The following is a 23,009-nucleotide window of genomic DNA, read 5'->3' as shown; positions in this document are numbered from 1 at the left end:
GCAGCCAGTGAATACATTGCGGTCCATGCTTGGATTGTGAAACACAAATGTATATCTATAATATGACACTGGTTATGTTATTCATACACTGTATATCCATCCACCATATGGGGAGGAAGAGAAGGCCTCATTCACACTTTAGTATTTATGTGCAATCTGGTTTTTAATGGATAATACACACTTTCTGCACTGCATTCCCACGTCCTTGGACTCCATCCATTTACAGATATACCTTGGGAAAGGCCATGACAGGCCGAAATGTTGGTTATTACTATCTGTTTTTCATTTGGGTCTAATAATAAATTCATTTTTTCATTGTAACTGTTGTGCCGAAGTTCTCTCTATTTCTGTAGTACACGGACATATTACATTATATGGCCCTGTTCACACAAAACAATAGAAACATAGTCGTGTCTGCATTTGGTCTGACTTATGAACCGAACTCAACCTTTTCAATGATTGGGTCCATGATGTCACCGAATAGCACATGGATGACATCCATATGACATCTGTGTGCTGTCCTTTTTAACACAAATGTGTTAATTCAGTCAAATGAATGCCTGAAATTTTAGAAGGGGATGGGTAATCTTGCAGCAGAGTCATAGGTTTTACGACACTGCAAAACATGCGCAAAATCCATAAGTAAATATACTTATTAATGGGATTTGATATCTCCATCTTTGAAAAGAAACCAGTTTTAGACTAGGTACACACTACGTTCGTGACCATTGCTGGATGCATACGGTCAAGAGGTATGCGCCCAATATTGGCCACCATCAGAATGGATGCTGAGGTATCTGACCACCATAGGGACCCGTTGTAAAGAAATGCATACTACATAGTATATGTTTCTTTGCAGTGTCCTCCTGTATAGGGAAGCATATTTGCTGCACTTTCCTATACAGTTAAACAAACAGTATGCAAGCGGCCAAATGGAGACTCGAAAGAATACACTTTTGGCCTCCATGTGGGGAATGGGAGCCTATGTCAACATTAGAGTATACATTGGGAAAAGTTCCTGATGTATACTGTAGGCGTAGTCCACAGACAAAATGTGCAGTGCACCTTGGCTAAGAAGATTTTCCAAGAAACTTTGTCTTTTCACATGTGGATTTTACAGCCATGGTTGTCAATATGATTCGATAATAGAATAAGAACATTAATAAATAATATTAAACAATAAAAATCTGCAAATAAGAAAAAAAGCCATCTAAATCATGTTGATGGGAGTATATATACACTGCTCAAAAAAATAAAGGGAACACTCAAATAACACATCCTAGATCTGAATGAATGAAATATTCTCATTGAATACTTTGTTTTGTACAAAGTTGAATGTGCTGACAACAAAATCACACAAAAATCATCAGTGGAAATCAAATTTATTAACCAATGGAAGCCTGGATTTGGAGTCACCCCCAAAATTAAAATGGAAAAACACACTACAGGCTGATCCAACTTTGATGTAATGTCCTTAAAGCAAGTCAAAATGAGGCTCAGTATTGTGTGTGGCCTCCACGTGCCTGTATGACCTCCCTACAACGCCTGGGCATGCTCCTGATGAGGTTGCGGATGGTCTCCTGTGGGATCTCCTCCCAGACCTGGAATAAAGCATCCGTCAACTCCTGGACAGTCTGTGGTGCAACGTGACATTGGTGGATGGAGCGAGACATGATGTCCCAGATGTGCTCAATTGGATTCAGGTCTGGGGAACGGGCGGGCCAGTCCATAGTTTCAATGCCTTCATCTTACCAGACAATGTGAACTGAGGTCTAAGATGGCAGACATACAAGAAACAGAGGCATGTTCACACTAGCAAAAAAGAAGCAAGACAAAAATATATCTCATACCCTACCATAATTATATATAAATGTAAAGCAAAATTGCATAATAAATATAGGGTACTTAGTGAACTATTTTTGATCAAAAAAAGTATACAAGCCGTCCCACCAGCGGCAAGGTGACCCTAAATTGGGACGGTACCTATACTGCCTATATTAAAAACCTTACTGTATATCAAAGTTGAAGTAATGCATATAAAAGGGTAGACAAATAGGACCGGGTCCCAACTCCAGACCACCTAGGCCCGTGGTAAGCTACATATATACCAATCAGCTCAACAAAGGGCATGCCACACCCTTAAATTGCACAGAATGCAAACAAGTCAAAAAACCAGACAATGTGAACTGAGGTCTAAGATGGCAGACATACAAGAAACAGAGGCATGTTCACACTAGCAAAAAAGAAGCAAGACAAAAATATATCTCATACCCTACCATAATTATATATAAATGTAAAGCAAAATTGGATAATAAATATAGGGTACTTAGTGAACTATTTTTGATCAAAAAAAGTATACAAGCCGTCCCACCAGCGGCAAGGTGACCCTAAATTGGGACGGTACCTATACTGCCTATATTAAAAACCTTACTGTATATCAAAGTTGAAGTAATGCATATAAAAGGGTAGACAAATAGGACCGGGTCCCAACTCCAGACCACCTAGGCCCGTGGTAAGCTACATATATACCAATCAGCTCAACAAAGGGCATGCCACACCCTTAAATTGCACAGAATGCAAACAAGTCAAAAAACCAGACAATGTGAGCTGAGGTCTAAGATGGCAGACATACAAGAAACAGAGGCATGTTCACACTAGCAAAAAAGAAGCAAGACAAAAATATATCTCATACCCTACCATAATTATATATAAATGTAAAGCAAAATTGCATAATAAATATAGGGTACTTAGTGAACTATTTTTGATCAAAAAAAGTATACAAGCCGTCCCAGTCAGAGATGAATATAAACAGTTTATATATACACTGTGTGCAGAATTATTAGGCAAGTTGTATTTTAGAGGATTATTTTTATTATTGATCAACAACTATGTTCTCAATCAACCCAAAAGACTCAAATATCCAAGCTTAATATTTTTGGAAGTTGGAGTGTTTTTTTTTTAGATTTGGCTATCTTAGGAGGATATCTGTTTGTGCAGGTAACTATTACTGTGCAGAATTATTAGGCAACTTAACAAAAACCAAATATAATCCCATCTCACTTGTTTATTTTCACCAGATAAACCAATATCAGTGCACAAAATTTAGAAATAAACATTTCTGACATGCAAAAACAAAAACAAAAAAAATTAGTGATCAATATAGCCACCTTTCTTTATGATGACACTCAATAGCCTTCCATCCATAGATTCTGTCAGTTGCTTGATCTGTTTTCGATCAACATTGCATGCAGCAGCCACCACAGCCTCCCAGACACTGTTTCGAGAGGTGTACTGTTTTCCCTCCTTGTAGATCTCACATTTTATGATGGACCACAGGTTCTTTATGGGGTTCAGATCAGGTGAACAAGGGGGCCATGTCATTATTTTTTCTTCTTTTAGACCTTTACTGGCCAGCCACGCTGTGGAGTAGTTGGATGCATGTGATGGAGCATTGTCCTGCATGAAAATCATGTTTTTCTTGAACGATACCGACTTCTTCCTGTACCACTGCTTGAAGAAGTTGTCTTCCAGAAACTGGCAGTAGGTCTGGGAGTTGAGCTTCACTCCATCCTCAACCCGAAAAGGTCCCACAAGTTTATCTTTGATGATACCAGCCCATACCAGTACCTCACCTCCACCTTGCTGGCATCTGAGTCGGAGTGGAGCTCTCTGCCCTTTACTGATCCAGTCTCTGGCCCATCAAGAGTCACTCTCATTTCATCAGTCCATAAAACCTTTGAAAAATCAGTCTTAAGATATTTCTTGTCCCATTCTTGACGTTTTATCTTATGTTTCTTGTTCAAAGGTGGTCGTTTTTCAGCCTTCCTTACCTTGACCATATCCCTGAGTATCGCACACCTTGTGCTTTTTGATACTCCAGTAACGTTGCAGCTCTGAAATATGGCAAAACTGGTGGCGAACGGCATCTTGGCAGCTTCACGCTTGATTTTCCTCAATTCATGGGCAGTTATTTTGCGCCTTTTTTGGCCAACACGCTTCTTGCGACCTTGTTTGCGATTTGCCATGAAACGCTTGATTGTTTGGTGATCACACTTCAAAAGTTTGGAAATCCCTCTGCAAGACATCTCACAATTTTGGACTTTTCAGAGCCCATCAAATCTCTCTTCTGACCCATTTTGCCAAAGGAAAGGAAGTTGCCTAATAATTAAGCACACCTTATATAGGGTGTTGATGTCATTAGTCAACACCCCTCCTCATTACAGAGATGCACATCACCAGATTTACTTAATTGGCAGTTGGCTCTCAAGCCTATGCAGCTTGGAGTAGGACAATATGTATAAAAAGTATCATGTGATCAAAATACTCACTTGCCTAATAATTCTGCACACAGTGTATATATAACAGGTATTCTGAACAAGGGATTGGCAGCAAGGGTAATGAACAATAATTTGAAATATTAGCAAGATACAAAGTCTCTCAAAATAATGTGGTGCCCTCAGTCATGGGAGACACCACGTGAGTTCTTTAACTCTGCATATGGCCCTAGCGGAGGTCACCGGTTATTCCCGCTAGGCCGAAAGTCTTTTCCGGACAAATTCAATTAGATCACGTTGAGCTCCTTTAACCCCAACCGTTCCCCTCCCAACCTGAGTACCTAAACCCAATTGGCCCCGGTACCGTGAGTGAACAGTAGAAGTGACGGCCCTGTTCACGTATGCTGCTCCTCTGCTTTCACTGGCGTGACTTTCCTGGCTCAGCAGTCTCTCAACTCCTCTCTTCTTTGCTGTTGGAGGCAATCTCTCAAGCCTTGGGTAGGGGGATCCAGACCTCATCTGTCGGCGGGCGACGTCGGGTTCCGCAAACTCACTCAGCACCGCAAGCAGGCTCCGAGTCTTATATCATCCATATATATTAAAGTGGCTTCAAAGTTGAGGTCCCCCAAGCATCTCTCCATCAGTCTTTGGAAGGTTCCCAGCACATTTGTTAGCCCGAATGGCATCCGATTGAACTCAAATAGGCCCATAGGGAGAACAAAAGCTGTCTTCGGACGATCCTTCTCAGCTACTGAGACCTGCCAATAGCCACTGGCCAGGTCGAAGGAAGAGAAGAACTTGGCGCTTCCTAGCGCAGATAGAGACTCTTCAATTCGGGGGAGTGGATAGGAGTCCCGTACTGTACAGGCATTCAAGCTTCCGATAGTCTACACAGAATCTCAGGGTACCATCCTTCTTCCAGACCAGCACGATAGGAGCCACCCAAGGACTCTGACTTTCGCGGATCATGCCGTTCCGGAACATGTGGGCCAACAGCTCTTTCACCTCCTGGTACATTTGAGGCGGGATCTGCCGATATCTCTCTCGGATGGGAGCAGTATTTCTGGTGGGTATTTCGTGCTGAATGTCCCGAGTGCACTCAAAATCGTCTTCATGTTGTGCAAACACTCCCTGATATCGCTGTAGAAGTTGTTCGATCTACCTTACTTGTCCAACAGAAAACTCAGTAAGATTAGCCTCCATTTTCTCCAAGAGGTGGCGCCCAGCCAAGGGTTCTCTTCCATTCTCCTGGCTGTTGAGGGACACCTCCAGGGTCCATGGCTCTCCTTCCACAGGTGCCAGCCCTATAGCGTCAGCTCTGTTAAGGGCCTCTGGCATTATACACACTCGCGCCACCTCTTGTCGGGGCAACAACTGTAAACTCGTGCCACTTAGATTGATGCAAAGCACGGGCACTCGACCCTGCCACACGGTGGCCAGGGTCCGAGCAACCAGGAGTCCAGAGGACGCTTCCTCTCCCTCCATTGGTTCAATTTGAATGTCCACACCTTCTAAGGACACATGTGCCAGCACCGGTAATGTGAGTACAGTCTGTCCCACTGACAGTGTCATTGTGGCTTCAGGTGGTATCAATACCTTACCAAGGTACTGAGAGGTAGCGGGCAATTTTTTGAATTTGGCTGACCCGCACGAGATGCTGGAATACTCTCTTGTTAGCTGGGTCTCGAGTGGCGCGGTTCCAGTTGTTTTTGTCACAGCCCTCAGCCAGGAACTGTCCGACCTCCTTCAGCACATTCATGCCCAGGGTTACAATGGGCCCATCGCCTCCGGGCCCTGTGGTCAGTACGATCCCTTTCCGACCGAGGTCTTTTCCACATGCCCGGACAGACATCCATACTATTCCCGCTACTGGGATTGGTAGTTGATTAGCCGCCACCAGTTTGAGAGTGGGTTCCCGCCAGGAACGAGCAACTTCAGGAAAGTGACTTTGGAAATACGTCTCAGGCATAGTGGTCACTTGTCCATTAGACAGCGGATCCACTGCCCATTAAATTCAGCCCAGATAATGGGCCTCTCGGAGACAATGTCTTCAGAGCTCCCTCTTCCACTCTCTGAAGCTCAAGACCCCACGGTATGCTCCACAACCGTGGGGCATTTTAGTTTAACGGCTGTCCCCTCCTCCTCCTTTCTCGGTTTGGACAGTCTTTGGAGATATGCCCCCTACTGCCGCAGGTCCAACACTCTGGTCCTCGTTCTACCGATAGGTCGGGTACATGCCATGCTGGGGCCTGGTAGGAACATCTTTCTCGCTCTGGTCTCCGTCCGCGTTGGGCGGTACGGTCCATCGGCAAGGGGGCAGCAGGGGTCTTTCTGATAGCGTTCAACTCACCCCGAATATCTCGAATTTCCTGACGTATTTCCCGTACCCAATCAGGCTCTTTGCTAGTGAATTCAGGGGCAATTGCCTCATGACTTCTAACTGTGGCTTTGAGAACAGGAACTTCTTTCTCCAGGACTCTAGCTTCAGCCCTTACCTCCAGGAAGCCCAGATCAGGGCTCAAACGCAGCCGCTCCTTTAAGATCTGCCTCAGGGAAGGGTCTTTCAAGCCAGCAATCAGTTGGTCACGCAACACTTCATCTAATGGTCCCAGTCCTCGGTTCCCATCTCAAGCCTTCTTAGTGATAGGGCCGTCACTTCCTGCAATGCATTAACATACTGATTTATGGTCTCATTTTCCCCTTGGACCCCCTGAAACAACCGTAGGCGCAAGTGTCCCAGATCTGTGGTGTCACCGTGCATGTTCTCTAGAATTTTTATCACTGTGTCCACGGTGTCACGGTCCCCAGGTGGGCGGTACATCACAGTCTGCCAGGCCTCTCCATCAAGGGTTAGGAGGGCCAGTTCCGCCTGGGCTAGGGGATCAAAGGGATACATACATAGCATACTTCTCAGTCTTTCTACCCAGTCCCACAGTGACATGCCATCCCCCGTGAACTTGGGAAGATGGCTGAGCATAGCCCCCAGGGGTATATGGCTCCGGCCGGACCCAGTCACAGGCTGCTCCGTCATCTCTGCGTCTGAATGTTGCATCCTGCCGACTACGCCAAATGTAATGCAGGTGCCGGAATGCAACGCACAGAGACACAAGGCGAGAACAGTCAGAGATGAATATAAACAGTTTATATATATATAAATATATATATATATATATATATATATATATATATAACAGGTATTCTGAACAAGGGATTGGCAACAAGGGTAATGAACAGTAATTTGAAATATTAGCAAGATACGAAGTTTCTCAAAGTAATGTGGTGCCCTCAGTCATGGGAGACACCACGTGAGTTCTTTAACTCTGCATATGGCGCTAGCGGGGGTCACCGGTTATTCCCGCTAGGCCGAAAGTCTTTTCCGGACAAATTCAATTAGATCACGTTGAGCTCCTTTAACCCCAACCGTTCCCCTCCCAACCTGAGTACCTAAACCCAATTGGCCCCGGTACCGTGAGTGAACAGTAGAAGTGACGGCCCTGTTCACGTATGCAGCTCCTCTGCTTTCACTGGCATGACTTTCCTGGCTCAGCAGTCTCTCAACTCCTCTCTTCTTTGCTGTTGGAGGCAATCTCTCAAGCCTTGGGTAGGGGGGTCCAGACCTCGTCTGTCGGCGGGCGACGTCGGGTTCCGCAAACTCACTCAGCACCGCAAGCAGGCTCCGAGTCTCCTCAGCAGGCACAGCACTCGGGTCACATCTGTGAGGGATCTGGAGCTCTTCCACCGGTGCCTGGCTGTGGCACCTCACAGACCTCTGGTTTAGGCCTGCCACACGGGGCTTCTCAGCACGCAGAGAACACGTCTCCTCCTCTCTGCTGCTTGGCGCCAAAAACTGCTCAGGCTTGGCGCGCTGGCCTCTTATCTCCAGGAACTCCTTCCTGGAAGTCACCTGATCGGGTCCAGCATCTAAATCTGCTCTCTCTTCAACTTCTCTTGTGTATCTTGGTTCCGCTTGACTGTGTCTGGCCAGCAGATAGCAGTCTCTCTCCATCTTTGAAACATCATATAAAAGTTCTCTTAAAGGCTCTCTCCCCTCTGCTACACTTGCACAAAGGCGGAGGTAGCGGTCCTGCTGCTGGGTTGTTGCCCTCCTACGGCCCCCTCCACGTCTCCTGGTGTACTGGCCTGTCTCCTGGTAGCGCCTCCAGCCTCTGGACACTACGCTGACAGACACAGCAAACCTTCTTGCCACAGCTCGCATTGATGGGCCATCCTGGAGGAGATCCCACAGGAGATCATCCGCAACCTCATCAGGAGCATGCCCAGGCGTTGTAGGGGGGTCATACAGTCACGTGGAGGCCACACACAATACTGAGCCTCATTTTGACTTGTTTTAAGGACATTACATCAAAGTTGGATCAGCCTGTAGTGTGTTTTTCCACTTTAATTTTGGGGGGGACTCCAAATCCAGGCCTCCATTGGTTAATTAATTTGATTTCCATTGATGATTTTTGTGTGATTTTGTTGTCAGCACATTCAACTTTGTACAGAACAAAGTATTCAATGAGAATATTTCATTCATTCAGATCTAGGATGTGTTATTTGAGTGTTACCTTTATTTTTTTGAGCAGTGTATATTAAACCAACATTATCTGTTATAAGACTGCGACCAAAGGAGTAGAGCAGTGGTGTGCACGTTGTGGCTTTCTAGGTTTTATGATACTAAAACTTTTAGCAAGCTGCTCACAATAGTCAGGGGCCACAGGTTGCAAACTTTGAACATATCAATCTGAATAGAAACCTTACCCTTTAACAAATGTGTCTGAAGTTCCCCCTGATTTCACAGCAGTTAAATTCTTGGCCTCCTTAACAAGTACTTCAAGTATTCCCCCTGTCGGCATAGGGACTTTCTTTGACCTTCTGAAACTTTTCTTTCCTGTTAAATTGGAAAATTATAATTTAGAAAGATATTTAGATTGTACTGTATTAGCCAAAAATGTAAAGAGCTGATAATTTCTATTAGAAGTCGGGAACATTTCTATTCACTAGTGGGATTTTTTATTACCAACAACCTCTTCGGGTGAAACCACACATTGCAGCTACTGATTGGCCTAAACTCTGCCCATCTGCTGCTGGCGCAATGGACACATCATTGTGAAACAACATTTTGCCCCAATTGGCTATCACAGTGGGTGAAGTTTCAGCTGCATTTCACTAGCTGATGCATGTGGTCTCACCCTAAGGCCCCCTGCATGCAGTTTTTGCATAAACAAGCATGGTTTTGCATTTTTGACTGCATATTGTTTAGCAGGCACATTACCAATAGGGGTCCACATTAATAAAATTGGTCTATTAAATTTGTCTCACACATGTGAAAAACAATAGTTCAAAACCATGTTTGTGTATGTAAAAACTGCATCAAAACTGCACTGTGTGGCCACATACAGAGGGTGAGGCCACACAGTCAGGTTTTGTTCAGGCAAAGTTTAAACCAAAATCAAGTGTGGATCATAAAGACAAAGAAAGCATAAAAATAAGCTACTGCTCCTCTTTTTAAATCCACTCCTGGTTCGATCTATGGAAACTGCGTCTACCAAAGAGTATGTGCACGCTGCATCTCATAGACAACAGTGTAACTGCATAGTTTTTGAAGCAGAAGACGTCGTCCTTGTCATGTTTTTTCTTGTTTTTGCTGCAGCTTTGCCGCTAGCAGATTTTTCTAAATTTTACATATAACACAGTGGTGGCATCCAAGCAAGCGTTGCCTGAAGAATAGTCAGTTCACTTCTTTTAGATGCTTCTTGGCTTTCAGAGAATGAAGTGGTGAACAGAAGTTAAAAAATGGAATATATGCATAGCCAGTCGTTTTGACATTGCTGTGCATACATCCAGTCTTTTTAATATTTAATGAGTGTTTTTTTTTAACATTAAAAACCTGAACAAAACATGAAAATCTGTCTTCACCATAAATGGACTTTTGCATAGGATAACATTTGAGCAGTTGGTTCACCTACCCCTGAGGAAACCACTTGAGTGGCGATACACATGGGGAGGCCTGAAATCCTTCTCCTTGATGAGTCTTACTTCCTCTTACATGGTATCATTTGTTCACGTTAGCACTTTCCTTATGATGTATCTTTGGGTAGGATCTATTGTTGATGTTTCATTATATATTGTATGTACTTATGCTTGACTGCACATTGTTACTTTCATACTTACCTGATGATAGATTGTGTGAATAAAAGTGATATTTAAAGGGGTTTTCACAAAAATACTAACTCCTCTCCTCAGGATAGGGGATAACATGCTGATTCCTGTGGTTCCTGAGACACCCAAACTATTCTGCAGAATTCAGCTTTCTCAGTCCCACAGAGAATAAACGGTTCAGTGGTCAAGTTTGTACATGCCGCTACATTCAAGATGGGGGCTTAGAAAAGCCCTTTTGTTAGGATTGTGGTGGTCCCAGCAATGGGCAGAAACTTGCAAATTTGAAAATAATACTTTAATGTAGAGAGGATAGGGGAAATTGTGTCACTAATCATGATTGCGAATCAAAACGAGAAAAATCAGGGTGATAATTACTGTGCACATAGATGAGACCCCGAAATGCGTAGACACTTTGATAAAGAGAATTTACCAATCATTTGAGTGAATTTAGCGCTGCAATTGTCACCCTGATTTTTCTCGTTTTGATTCGGAATTCCTATCCAGACCAAATTGGTGCCAGCAGAGAGGACAACAGTGCCAAGTTCCACATCATTTCTGAAAGTTTCATGAGATGTTATGTTTTGAACACAACAATTTAAGCCCTGGGGGGCAACAGGATATATTTTAGCTTACCTCATTACAAATGTTTTGCCCTAGGACGCACTGTCTCTACTTTTTATAGACGTATGCAACTGGTATCACTAATCATGATTGTGCTGTCTGTGTTGTATTTAGCACTAAACACATATATATTTTTTAAAGTAAACCTGTCAGCTCATACATGCTTCCCAATCTGTAGGCAGCATGTATCAGACACTGGCTATTAATTCAGCCAGGTATAAACGGCTGTGAAATGTCGTGGCGTTTCAGAGAAGAACATGATTTAATAGCTGCCAGGCAATGAGACACGTTGGAAAATAGTCAGAGAGGTGGGTCCCTGACGGCTTCTCCTCGCTCGCTCCCCTGGATTGACAGGTCTATGCCTACATGCACAGTAGGGCAGAGCAGAGTGCACTTGTGTGATCCTGCGAGCATACTGTGCAGGCGCGAGCTCTCGGTTCCCTTTGTGGATAACGCATCACATCAATTGAAGCAGGAGGACGCGATTAGGAGCAGAGAGGAGGGACAGACGCTGCAGCAAGAATGCCCATCGGACCGGACCACTCTCATTTACATACAGAAAGGGAGTATATCAAATGGTATTTTTTTGTAGTGTAAAGAGGGAGTCAGGAGCTGATAGGCACATTTTTCTTGCATAAATAAAATGTGCCTTTTTGCAATTGTCTGTGAGCACAGCCATTTGATATAGCTGCTGATTTACAGTACTTTTTTCTGCTTTGGTACATGAGCTTGTTGCATCCATAGATTACCATCATGACCAGGTTTTGTGTAGTTTTGTCTTGTCTATAGTTTGGTGGGAAAAGTTTTCGAATACGGAGGATCTGGTAATCATAGGTTGGTTGGAAAAGGGAGGATGTGATAGCCATAGGAAGGGAGTCACAGCAATTTTTAGCAAAATTGCAGCAACAATAGCACATGTCAATCCAGCCTTATAATTTCTTTGATTCAATTCTCTTTTCAGCATAAGAGGCTTAGACTTGCAAAGATAATTCCTTTAGATATACCCTATATAGTAGTTTTCTACACTTTACCTGTTGATATTGGTTCCAGTGGAAGAGTCAAGTTCTTTTCAGGAGGAATATAATGTAAGCCAATAACAATTTCTCCTTTATATTGCAGAGTACCTTCTGATGATGAATCCATCTTAACAAAAAAAAACAAAGAAAAAATTATACTTTGCACTTATCATGTAAATGTTTAAAATATATATAACATATATAAAATCAATAAAACAAAACTTAACGATATTTCCAGTTGTTGAGGACACCAAAAGAAAGCATGCTTCTAATGTAAAGCAAGCTTAAAATCAAAGTAGAAGTTTTAAAGTAAGAGTTGATAAAAGTACAAGGGAGCCAAAAAATCCCTTTGACACATGGATGAAGGCCAATTCTGTTAAAGACCCTAGAAAGTTGGGGGACCTGTTTAAGATTCCGCATTATGGCCCACAAGCTTCAAGTTACGTCATTGTCTACAGTTGGAAATGATATGAAAGATTGCCTCCATGTAAATAATCGTAAAGGACTAGCATGTCTTACACCTGCAGGTAGTTTTGACATACTTGCTTTAATTTGCTGAGCAATGAAAAAGCTCCAGAACTCTCCAAATGACTTTTGATTTATATAGTGGTTTAGGAAAAATGCTGCACATCTCTCTCACCAACCATCCACATTGGAGCCCCAATGTGTGTTTAGCTCGTTAAAAGTGTTAAAAGTATACACCTTTGGCTTGGAAGTTTTATAGAACTAAGTTACACATTTTTAGTAATTCCCTATTATATAAGTCAAGGGACCTCCAAAACAGAAGTGCATTCACTTCTAGCTCAAAGAAACATTGGTAAATAATACATAAAGAAACATGGTGACGTTCTGAAGAATTATCCGCTTTCAGGAGCACCTATGAGACATAGGGTTTAACTGCAATATATTTATATAAAGCAAGAAGTAAATAAGAGCAAATTATTCCAGTCCATCTGTCAATACCTGTCAGGAGATTTCAAGGCTCATTTAATTTATCTCCTATATTATTTCACATTCACTGGCAAATATTCCACAGATTGACTCCTCTATAATTAAACCTAGAGCAGGTGGTGGTATGTCTGCCGCCTTATTTAAAGAGTTCTATTTTTAATATGTAGAAAAATCTGAAGTTAGTTTTGCAACTTGAATGGAAGGATCAATCATTAATTACAAAGGAAAACATTTTGAAGGAAATGGGGACTTGGCAAAAGAAACCTATGTTTTCTATTATCCATAAAACCTAAGGCCTCATTAAGACGTCCATTTTGTTTTTTACACATAAAAAAGAACTGAATTCCATCAATGGCTGAATCACATTTTTATCAGTGTATGGTCAGTGTCAGTTTTTACCATCAACGTTTGATCACTTTTTCTCATATGCAAAAATAAAAAAAATGACGGAGGCTTCTCAATCTTCTCGTAGCAAGCAGTTAGTGAAAAACAGAACTAGGATGCAACTATGATGCCATCGGAGTACTTTCCAAATGTTTCACGGACCCATGAATCTGAAAATGTTGATCAAAACTGGATGTTTGGGGATTTGTTTTTTGGGGGTTCATGATACAAAAAGACAAGTATGTGAGCATCCCCATTGACTATGATGGGTACATGTCCTATCAGTGAAAAACACTAAATAGAACATGTACATGCTATGAAACACACCGATAGAACACATGTTAGAAATCTTCTGATTAGTAGGCCCAGCTTTGTGTTGATGTCGCATGGCTTACTCAGCAGAAAAGGAATCCATGATTGAGGCAGGTTGTGGGATCAAAGCTGCATACACACTTACACACTATCTGCATACCAGCATAGACTATATACCTATTGTAAAAAGAAACAAATCACTCACCTTGGGTTGCAAAGTAAAACATTCATCTTCTTGATTTTCAAAATTCCATGTATCAAGGGGAATATTCACTTCTCCCAAGAAACTGTTACGCCCAAATCGGTCATTATGCCAGACAGACAGTTGTAAAGTTCTAGTTTCTAACTGTGTATGACTGATTACATACTGAAATGGAGAAGAAGAGAAAAAAAACAAGTTGGTGTGGGGACTGGAGAAGAAATATGATATAAACAATCACCTTCCATAGCAGAAAAACATAATATTACATGTAAGATAAAATTACTTTCATGCATCAGTGATAGTCTGCCATCCAGAATGAATCAATCTTGATTTTTTAAAAGTTAACCAATGTTGATATACTAATATTAAAAAGATTATCCAAAAATCTAAAACTCAATTGAGTGAAGAATCTGCTGTGTCCAACACATCCCAAATGGATAAATACATGGACATTTTGGTCACTTATATCATGTTTTACACTGTCCAGGCATTGATACAATTAAAGAAATAAGTATAGTGGATACAGAAGTTGAAGTTACCTATGGGTCCTGCTATTTCCCGGGCCCTCTGTCACTGGGTCCCTGCTACCTTTCATGTATCACTGTGCAAAGCATTTTTTTTTCTACAAGACAACACTTTTAGCCCTGCCTCTGTAAATGTGGAAATAGAAGAAACATTCTCCTAAAGACCGATACCTAATAGAGCTGACATGTTATATTGCTGCATTTCCCATATGTTGATGTTTGATGCAATTGTTTAATATATGATTAATTTCCCTCTGTGCACTTGTGTTGGGAAAGTGAAAGTAACAGTGTAGATGCAGGGCTCAGAAGAGTTAATACTTAGCCATCTCTGCAGATGGGAAGAGTTTTTGGCAGAGAAAGTTACTTCCCGGTTAGAGGAGTCTGCAAATTTGGAGACTAAAGCGGACATAAAACCCGTGTTGCTAAGGATCCAAAATGCGATAGGAAACCAGATGTGGCATGGATTCGGTTTTATTTGTCAGCGCGTTTCGAGGTGATCATACCTCTTCATCAGGACAAACCACAGTTCATTGTGACTGTCCTGAAGAAGAGGTATGATCACCTCAAAACGTGTTGACAAATAAAACCGCATCCATACCACAACTGGTTTCCTATGGTACATTGGATCCTCGGCAACACGGGTTTTTATATCCACTTTCATCTTCAAGTTTGCTTACTATCTGTTTGGTGGATCTGCAGCAGGTAAGTGTATGAAAATGTGGCGCCCCTGAGGGTTCAGTCGCCACAGGGGTACTGCACCTCAGATAGAGGTGTGGTATCTCCTCTTCCAGGTAAGAATGGAGCATCACCCAGGACCCTACTTCACACTCAACACTACACCACTCCTGCCCTGCAGGAGGCCTAAATGCACCAGGGTGCAGCCCCGTTCCGGGAGAGAGGAGATGAGGGGGGGACCAAAGATAGGGGGAACCATGTAGTGGGTGAGGGTGGAGGACACACTTACAGGAAGCACTTATAGCAACATATATAATCTACGGCCATCTTGAGTTCAAGGTCCTTTGGTTGTGGTCTTCTGTCAGGGTCTGCAGCTGGCTGAAGATTCACAGTTCTCGTTCTCAGGCCTTGAGACGAGGAGCGGGTCAGAGTTAACCACTGTCTCTGCCCGGTCAGGGTCCCGTTCTAAGAAGGCCTTGGAGGGGAGCAGAGGAGATAGGCTCCACAGGCAAAAGGATCCCAGGGAGATACGGACGGAGCGGAGTCGCCACCTGTATTCCTCACTCTGGCCAAGCCAGAGGGATTCCTGCTGCAAGAGGGGTGACCGGCCCCCGATATCTGACTGTGTACTTCACGTCACTGATGGAAAAGCCCGGCAGCTTAGTGGATCCCAGGGAGGGAAACAAGCTGGAGGAGAAGGAGAAAGAGAGGGAGAAGGAGAGGAACACACCGACGGGGTCTTGACAGGTGCTCCTGATCTACCTGGGAAGTGCTGAGCCCCCTTCCTGGTGGCCGCAGGGCGCCGCGGGAGGCAGAGAGAAGCTTTGCAGCGGCTACTTCACTAAAGTGAGTAAAACCTGGATGACTTCATTTACCGTCTCCACTTGGTTATTCCCGCGCAGCCCTGCACCCACCATCCCTCCACTCAGTCCATCTGACACTGCCCTGAGGCCTACTCCGCCTGTGGGGAGTAGTTCCAACCAAGCTGCCAGAATATCAGCCTCAGAGGACTGTCGCAGCGCTGGTGGCCTTCACCAGAAACCACAGGTGGCATAGTCGAATAACCACTCATCAACAAGCCCATTATTTTTCATGTGACAGCCCTGGGCACGGACTGGGTCACGGCCACGACGACATCCCACCCTGCCACCCCATCGCTCAGGGAGGGCGAGTCAAATACAGTAAGTATGTACATATGTCTTGGATGTGAATGCCGAAAAAATTAATCAGAAAGATTAAAAGAACTAAACACCTGATAGCCGATAAAAAAGTCAGCAGAACAATACATGAATGTGTAAAAATAATATTTGATTGGTCAAGTATATTGAGTAGTACACCCTCAAGGTGTGAGGGTAAAAGAAATATAGGGAAAAGGGCGCATATCACATGTTTAGTAAAAGTGACGTATGTCAAATGTGCGAAGGGAGACATGCTGCATACGGTCAACAGTGTACATAAAATATATAGAAAATATTGAGTAGGTACAAATGTAATTTTACATAAAGACACTGCGAGTATGGTAAAATAATATGGTTAACCAGGAAAGTGACTGAATGTGCATGTGGATGCAAATACTACATACTGTAGGTAGGAGGTATAAACGGAACACTGTCTCTTTAAATTTTCAGTTGGTTTATTGAGCAGCATAAACCAATGTAAAGTTCATGAAAAACAAACACAGCCAATCCGGCCTAACGTCAAACAAAATAAGAAAAGAGTCCAGCAAAGTCCATGCACCAGCCAGGGTCCGGCCACTCCGGGTTTAGCAAAAACCACACGGTTCAGGTTTAGCAGGAACAAATACACGCTCCTCTCTCTGGAGCTGGCCTCCAGATACTGACCACCTCCTGAGTCAAAAGGCTGGCTTTTTATAGCCCCTAAACCACGCCCTGGAGTGGAGATAGGGTGGATAGCTTCCCTCCCAGCACTTAGCTATCCACCGGTAAAGCATGCCCTTGTAATTCTGGCTATTAACTCTCTCTGCACCTAATGTGCAGGAGAAACCTCCATGTTTTACATCACTGAAGCAAAAAGTCTCAGAGACACGTATCCCCCTCCAATGACTTTGTCACATATTCCCTTCCTCTGCCCAAAGCCAGGGGTTTGGGCACCTTCAGCCACCAGATAGGGAATTCTAGAGAGGACATCAGCATTTCCATGTAGTTTCCCGGGCCTGTGCTCTACATGAAAATTAAAGTCTTGTAGTGCTAGGAACCACCTAGTTAGCCGGACATTTTTTCTCTCTTTTCTCTCAACCATCTCAACGGGGCATGGTCTGATACCAGTTTAAACTTCCGGCCTAGTAGATAGTATCTCAGTGTATCTATGGCCCATTTTATGGCTAACCACTTTTTCTACTATCGCGTAATTTTTCTCGCAGGATGTTCTTCCCCATTTATCTCTTGAGAGAGTACGGCTCCTAGGCCAAAATGGGACACCTCCTAAACAGAAAAGTAGTTGCAGAAAACAAAAAGACAAACTGACAAAAAAGTACTAGAGGTCCCAGAAGGACCAAGCGAACTGACAGAGAAAGGCACAGAAGCACCTGGCTAGAGAAACAGTCAAACACTGAAGTCCAGCACAGCCAGAAGGGCAGAGCTGGAATATAAAGGCAGATGGTCACGTGACCGCAAAACACAAGATGGAAAAAACAAACAGGAGGGTTCTAACAGTACCACCTCTTTTATGAGGATCCTCCGGATCCTCCAGGCCCAGGCCTATTCGGAAACCTCCTGTGGAAAGCTTTAACAAGCCTAGGAGCAGAGACATCATCCGTCTTTACCCAGGAGTTGTCTTCGGGACCGAAACCCTTCCAGGAGACAAGATACTGTAATCTGTCTCTATGCCATCTAGAATTCAAGATACGAGAAATTTCATATTCGCCGTCTTCCACCACAGGAGGAACTGTGACAGTGGCGTCCCTATCAGATACATCAGCCTTTTGTAACAAGAAAACATGAAACACAGGATTAATCTTACAGGAAGTAGGGACATCCAACCTAACAGCAGTCGGGTTAACAACCTGAAGCACTTTAAATGGACCCACAAACTTAGGACCCAGTTTTTTAGAGGGAATCCTCAACCGCAGGTTCTTCGAGCACAACCAAACCATGTCACCCACAGTAAACAAAACCTCCTTACGTTTCCTGTCAAAATACTTCTTGGACTTCTTGTTAGCCTCTTGAAGGTTGCAATGTACATTAGTCCAAACCCTCTCCAAATCACCGGAAAAATTCTCCTCCTCCGGCACCGCTGACCCCAATTTGGAGAACGAACCAAAAGACGGATGTCTCCCAGTACAACAAAAAAAAGGAGAACACCCAGCAGAGGAGGATGTATGATTGTTAAGAGCAAATTCTGCGAGAGGCAGAAACTCAGACCACACCTCTTGATTGTCCGCCACAAAACAACGCAAAAACTGTTCAACATCCTGGTTCTTCCTTTCAGTCTGTCCATTAGACTCAGGATGATAACCAGACGAAAATGACAAATGGACTCCCAACCTGTCACAAAAAGCACGCCAAAAGCGAGCCACAAACTGAGGTCCTCTATCAGAAACAATATCCGTGGGAACGCCATGGAGCTTGACAATCTCCTTAACAAACGCCTTAGCGAGTGTCTTGGCGCAGGGCAACTTATTGAATGGAACCAAATGACACATCTTACTAAAATGGTCCACGACCACCCAGATGACAGTAAAACCCTCGGACACAGGAAGATCAGTAATAAAATCCATTGTGAGATGCGTCCAGGGCGCACTAGGATCCTCCAGAGGGCAAAGAAACCCCGCAGCAGGAGTATATGAAGCCTTTGACCTAGCACACACAGTACACTGACGCACCCACTTGATGACTTCCTTCTGCCATCAAGGCCACCAAAAACTGCGACTGATAAGTCTCTTAGTCTCCGAAATTCCTGGATGACCTGCCAACCGAGACTCATGACACTCCACAAGCAAATCTCTCCTAAAGGCTCTAGGCACGAACAACCTCCCATGGGGAGTGTTAGATGGAGCATCATCTTGAGCTTTCAGAATCCCATTCTCCAAAACGGAGTCCAATGCCGCCACCACAACTCCTTTCTGTAAAATGCTCTCCTCTTCCTCGGCACCGACCGTAGGAGAGAAGCTGCGAGATAAAGCATCGGCTTTAACATTCTTAGTACCAGGGATATAGGTAACAGAAAAATGAAACTGAGAAAAAAAAAGTGCCCACCTAGCTTGACGGGCATTCAAGCGCTTGTCAGCATCCAGAGAGATCAAATTCTTATGATCTGTGAAAACCTGAATAGGAAATCTAGCGCCTTCCAAAAAATGACGCCAATGTTCAAACGCGAGTTTAATAGCCAGCAACTCCCGATTTCCAACATCATAATTCAGTTCGGTTTCCGAAATTTTTTTCGAAAAGAAGGCACAAGGATGTACTCCACCCTGGTTCTCCTGAGACAAAACTGCTCCGACCCCCACCGATGAAGCATCGACCTCGACCAAAAAAGGCTTGGTCTCATCAGGCTGCATAAGGATAGGGGCAGAACTGAACCTCTCTTTGAGATACTCAAACGCTTCAATGGCCTCAGTAGTCCACTGGGCCGTATTCGCACCTTTCCTGGTGAGATCGGTTAGAGGTTTAACAATTACAGAAAAAATCTTAATGAATTTCCTGTAATAATTGGCAAAACCCAAAAATCTCTGTATAGATTTCAAACCAATAGGCCTAGGCCATTCCTGCACAGCCTGAACCTTCACAGGGTCCATCTCAAAGCCCTCGCTGGAGACAATGTAGCCCAAAAAACTAATTTTCTGCACAGCGAACTCACATTTCTCCAGCTTAGCAAAGAGTGAATTATCACTCAATAACTGCAAAACTTCACGTACACTCGGCCAATGGGACTCTAGATCTGGTGAGTAAATCAAAATGTCATCCAAATACACAACCACATTCTTACCAATCAAAGGTCTCAGGATGTCATTAATAAGGTTCTGAAAAAATGCAGGTGCATTGGTAAGACCAAAAGGCATCACCAGATTCTCAAAATGACCTACCGGAGTGTTAAAAGCAGTTTTCCATTCATCACCCTCCTTCACTCGTAACAAATTGTATGCCCCCCAGAGATCAATTTTAGAGAACCACTTGGCCCCAACTAACTGGTTAAACAAGTCAGGAATTAATGGCAATGGATAGGAATTGCGTACGGTAATCTTATTAATTTCACGAAAATCCAGACATGGTGGTAAACCCCCGTCCTTTTTCTTAACAAAGAAAAATCCAACTGCCACAGGCGACTTAGAAGGTCTAATGTGACCAGCAGCCAGGCTAGTCTGTATGTACTCCTCCAAGGCCTTTCTTTCAGGGATTGTCAGATTAAACAAGCGGCTCTTGGGAAGAGTAGCTCCCGGAACAAACTCAATGGCGCAATCATAATCCCTATGAGGAGGTAAAACTTGTGACTCCTCCTCCGAAAAAACCCTCCAAAAATCTTGAATAGATACAGGTAATTCCCCTTTTCCACAGTCGCAATGCGACCATTACAACATTTATCATAGCTCTTCGGACTCCAAGACTTAATCACATTAGTAGACCAGCCCACTAAAGGATTGTGCAGTTTTAACCAAGGCAATCCTAGAACAACTGGAGAGGGTAAATTATCTAAAACAACCAAGTCCAAAATTTCTTGGTGAACTCCATTGATAGTGAGGGGAAATGCAGCAACCTTGTGAGTAATACATTTCAAGGGAGTGTTATCAATTGCAATCACAGAAATAGGTGATGACAAAGGTTTGGATTTCAATTTAAGGTTTTCCAAAAACCCTTTATCAATCACATTAAGTGTTGAACCACAATCCACAAATACCTGAAATTCAATCAAATCTCCCTGCAAAGTAGTACTCCCAGAAAGAAATACTCCTGCAGAGCGTAAACAAGCTATACGGGCGTAACTGACCTTTTTTTTTTCTTTACTTAAATGACGCTCACAATACTTAATCAAATGGTCAGCTTTACCACAATAAAGACACAATCCCTCGGCGAACCTCCGGTCTCTTTCCTGAGAGCGGAGTGACATCGCCCCAACCTCCATCGGTTCTCCGCCGTCTGAGCAGATTTTCTGGGGACTAGGAACTGACATTACAGGAGTCTTTACCTCATTCAGCCTGCACCTCAGCCTCCTGTCCACACAAACAGCTAATTGCATGGCATCCTGCAGAGTCTCAGGTGCAGGGAATGCAATTAGCAGATCCTTAACCCTTTCACTCAGACCAGCAAGAAATAAACATTTCAGCGCAGGATCATTCCATTTAACTTCTGAGGCCCATCTCCTGAAGTGTGTGCAAAAATTTTCAACATCACCTGACCCCTGATTCAAACGCCTGAGTTCTGCCTCAGCAGATGAGATTCGATCAGGATCGTCATATAACAGCCCCATAGCAGAAATTTTTTTTTCAACAGACCTTAAACACGGATCATTAGGTTGGAGAGAAAAGGCCCACCCCTTTGGTTCATTGCGCAAAAGTGACATAATAAAACCAATGCGTTGTGATTCATTCCCAGAGGACCTTGGTCTCAAACGAAAATATAACAAACAAGCATTTCTAAAAGAAAAAAAAACTTAAGGTTTACCATAAAAAAACATCAGGCAGTCCTACCTTGGATTCGACAAAATGCGCTTCAGAACAGCTACTCACGCGTGGCTGAAGCTCGGCCACCTCCAGAGACAATCCCTGCAGGCGTTGAGCCAAATCCTGGACGGAAACCATATTAATCCCCGAATTTCTTTCCTTTTAGTTTTTTGGGCTGGACTTATTGTTATGGTCTGCAACATGAACTAAGGAAAGATAGGGGAAAGCTGTCCCTACAGTAAGACTAAGCTGAATCCCTACGATGTAGCGGGCTGCCTGTTCCTAGCGAACAGACCCGCCTTAGTCCTCGGCTAGTCTGAACGAAGACCTATAGCATTAAGGGAGGGGTCCCTAAAAGAACTAAGGACTGGGACAAAAATGGGACACCTCCTAAACAGAAAAGTAGTTGCAGAAAACAAAAAGACAAACTGACAAAAAAGTACTAGAGGTCCAGAAGGACCAAGCGAACTGACAGAGAAAGGCACAGAAGCACCTGGCTAGAGAAACAGTCAAATACTGAAGTCCAGCACAGCCAGAAGGGCGGAGCTGGAATATAAAGGCAGATGGTCACGTGACCGCAAAACACAAGATGGAAAAAACAAACAGGAGGGTTCTAACAGCTAGGATCCGATCCATAGCCCTCTGGAAGGTGGCTGGGACCCCCTGCAGTCCGAACAGCATCCGAGTGTATTGGAAACATCCATCAGGTGTCGAGAAAGCCGTCTTCTGTTTGGCCGACTGAGACATGGAGATCTGCCAGTAGCCCTTCGTCAGGTCAAGGCTGGTGATATACCTCGCCGGTGCAAGCCTCTCGATGACTTCGTTGACGCGGGGTAACGGGTATGCGTCACACTTGGACACCTCATTCAGCCGGCGGTAGTCGTTACAAAATCTCCACTCCCCATTGGGTTTTGGAATGATGACGATGGGACTCGACCATCCTCCTCTCTTAGACTCCTCTATCACACCGAGGTCTAACATCCTTTTTACCTTGGTTGAGATCACCTCTCTGCGTGCTTCAAGAATCCTGTAGGGTTTCAGGTTCACCCTTATATGCGGCTCTGTTAGCATGTCATACTCTACCACCTGGGTATGCCCCGTCAACTCTGAGAACAGGTCAGGATTCCGCTGTAACAGTTCTCGACATTGTTGCTTCTTGGCCAGCGATAGAGTCTCTGCCATTGTGACATCTTCGACCTGGCCTTCGGGAGTGGATCCCAAGAATGGAACTCCCACGGGCTCCCGATCTCGCCAAGACTTAAGCAGGTTCACATG

General features: G+C 43.8%; 1 protein-coding gene across 7 annotated transcripts in view; it reads right to left on the bottom strand.

The window, feature by feature from the left end:
* The window catches only part of SYTL5 (synaptotagmin like 5), a 483,329-nt gene that overhangs the window by 14,468 nt on the left and 445,852 nt on the right, over positions 1-23,009 (bottom strand). For all 7 annotated transcript variants that reach the window (XM_073667280.1, XM_073667286.1, XM_073667282.1 and 4 more), the window contains 3 exons: positions 13,926-14,087; positions 12,089-12,200; positions 9,036-9,165 (listed from right to left, as the gene is read on the bottom strand). In XM_073667280.1, the coding sequence (XP_073523381.1) occupies positions 9,036-9,165; positions 12,089-12,200; positions 13,926-14,087 (404 nt within the window). The remainder of the gene's footprint in view (positions 1-9,035; positions 9,166-12,088; positions 12,201-13,925; positions 14,088-23,009) is intronic.

The sequence above is a fragment of the Phyllobates terribilis genome, unplaced genomic scaffold, assembly GCF_046119375.1.
Source record: "Phyllobates terribilis strain yellow unplaced genomic scaffold, ASM4611937v1 Scaffold_2__4_contigs__length_985480577, whole genome shotgun sequence".
Classification (NCBI taxonomy): domain Eukaryota; kingdom Metazoa; phylum Chordata; class Amphibia; order Anura; family Dendrobatidae; genus Phyllobates; species Phyllobates terribilis.
This window is presented reverse-complemented; position numbering and strand designations above follow the sequence as displayed.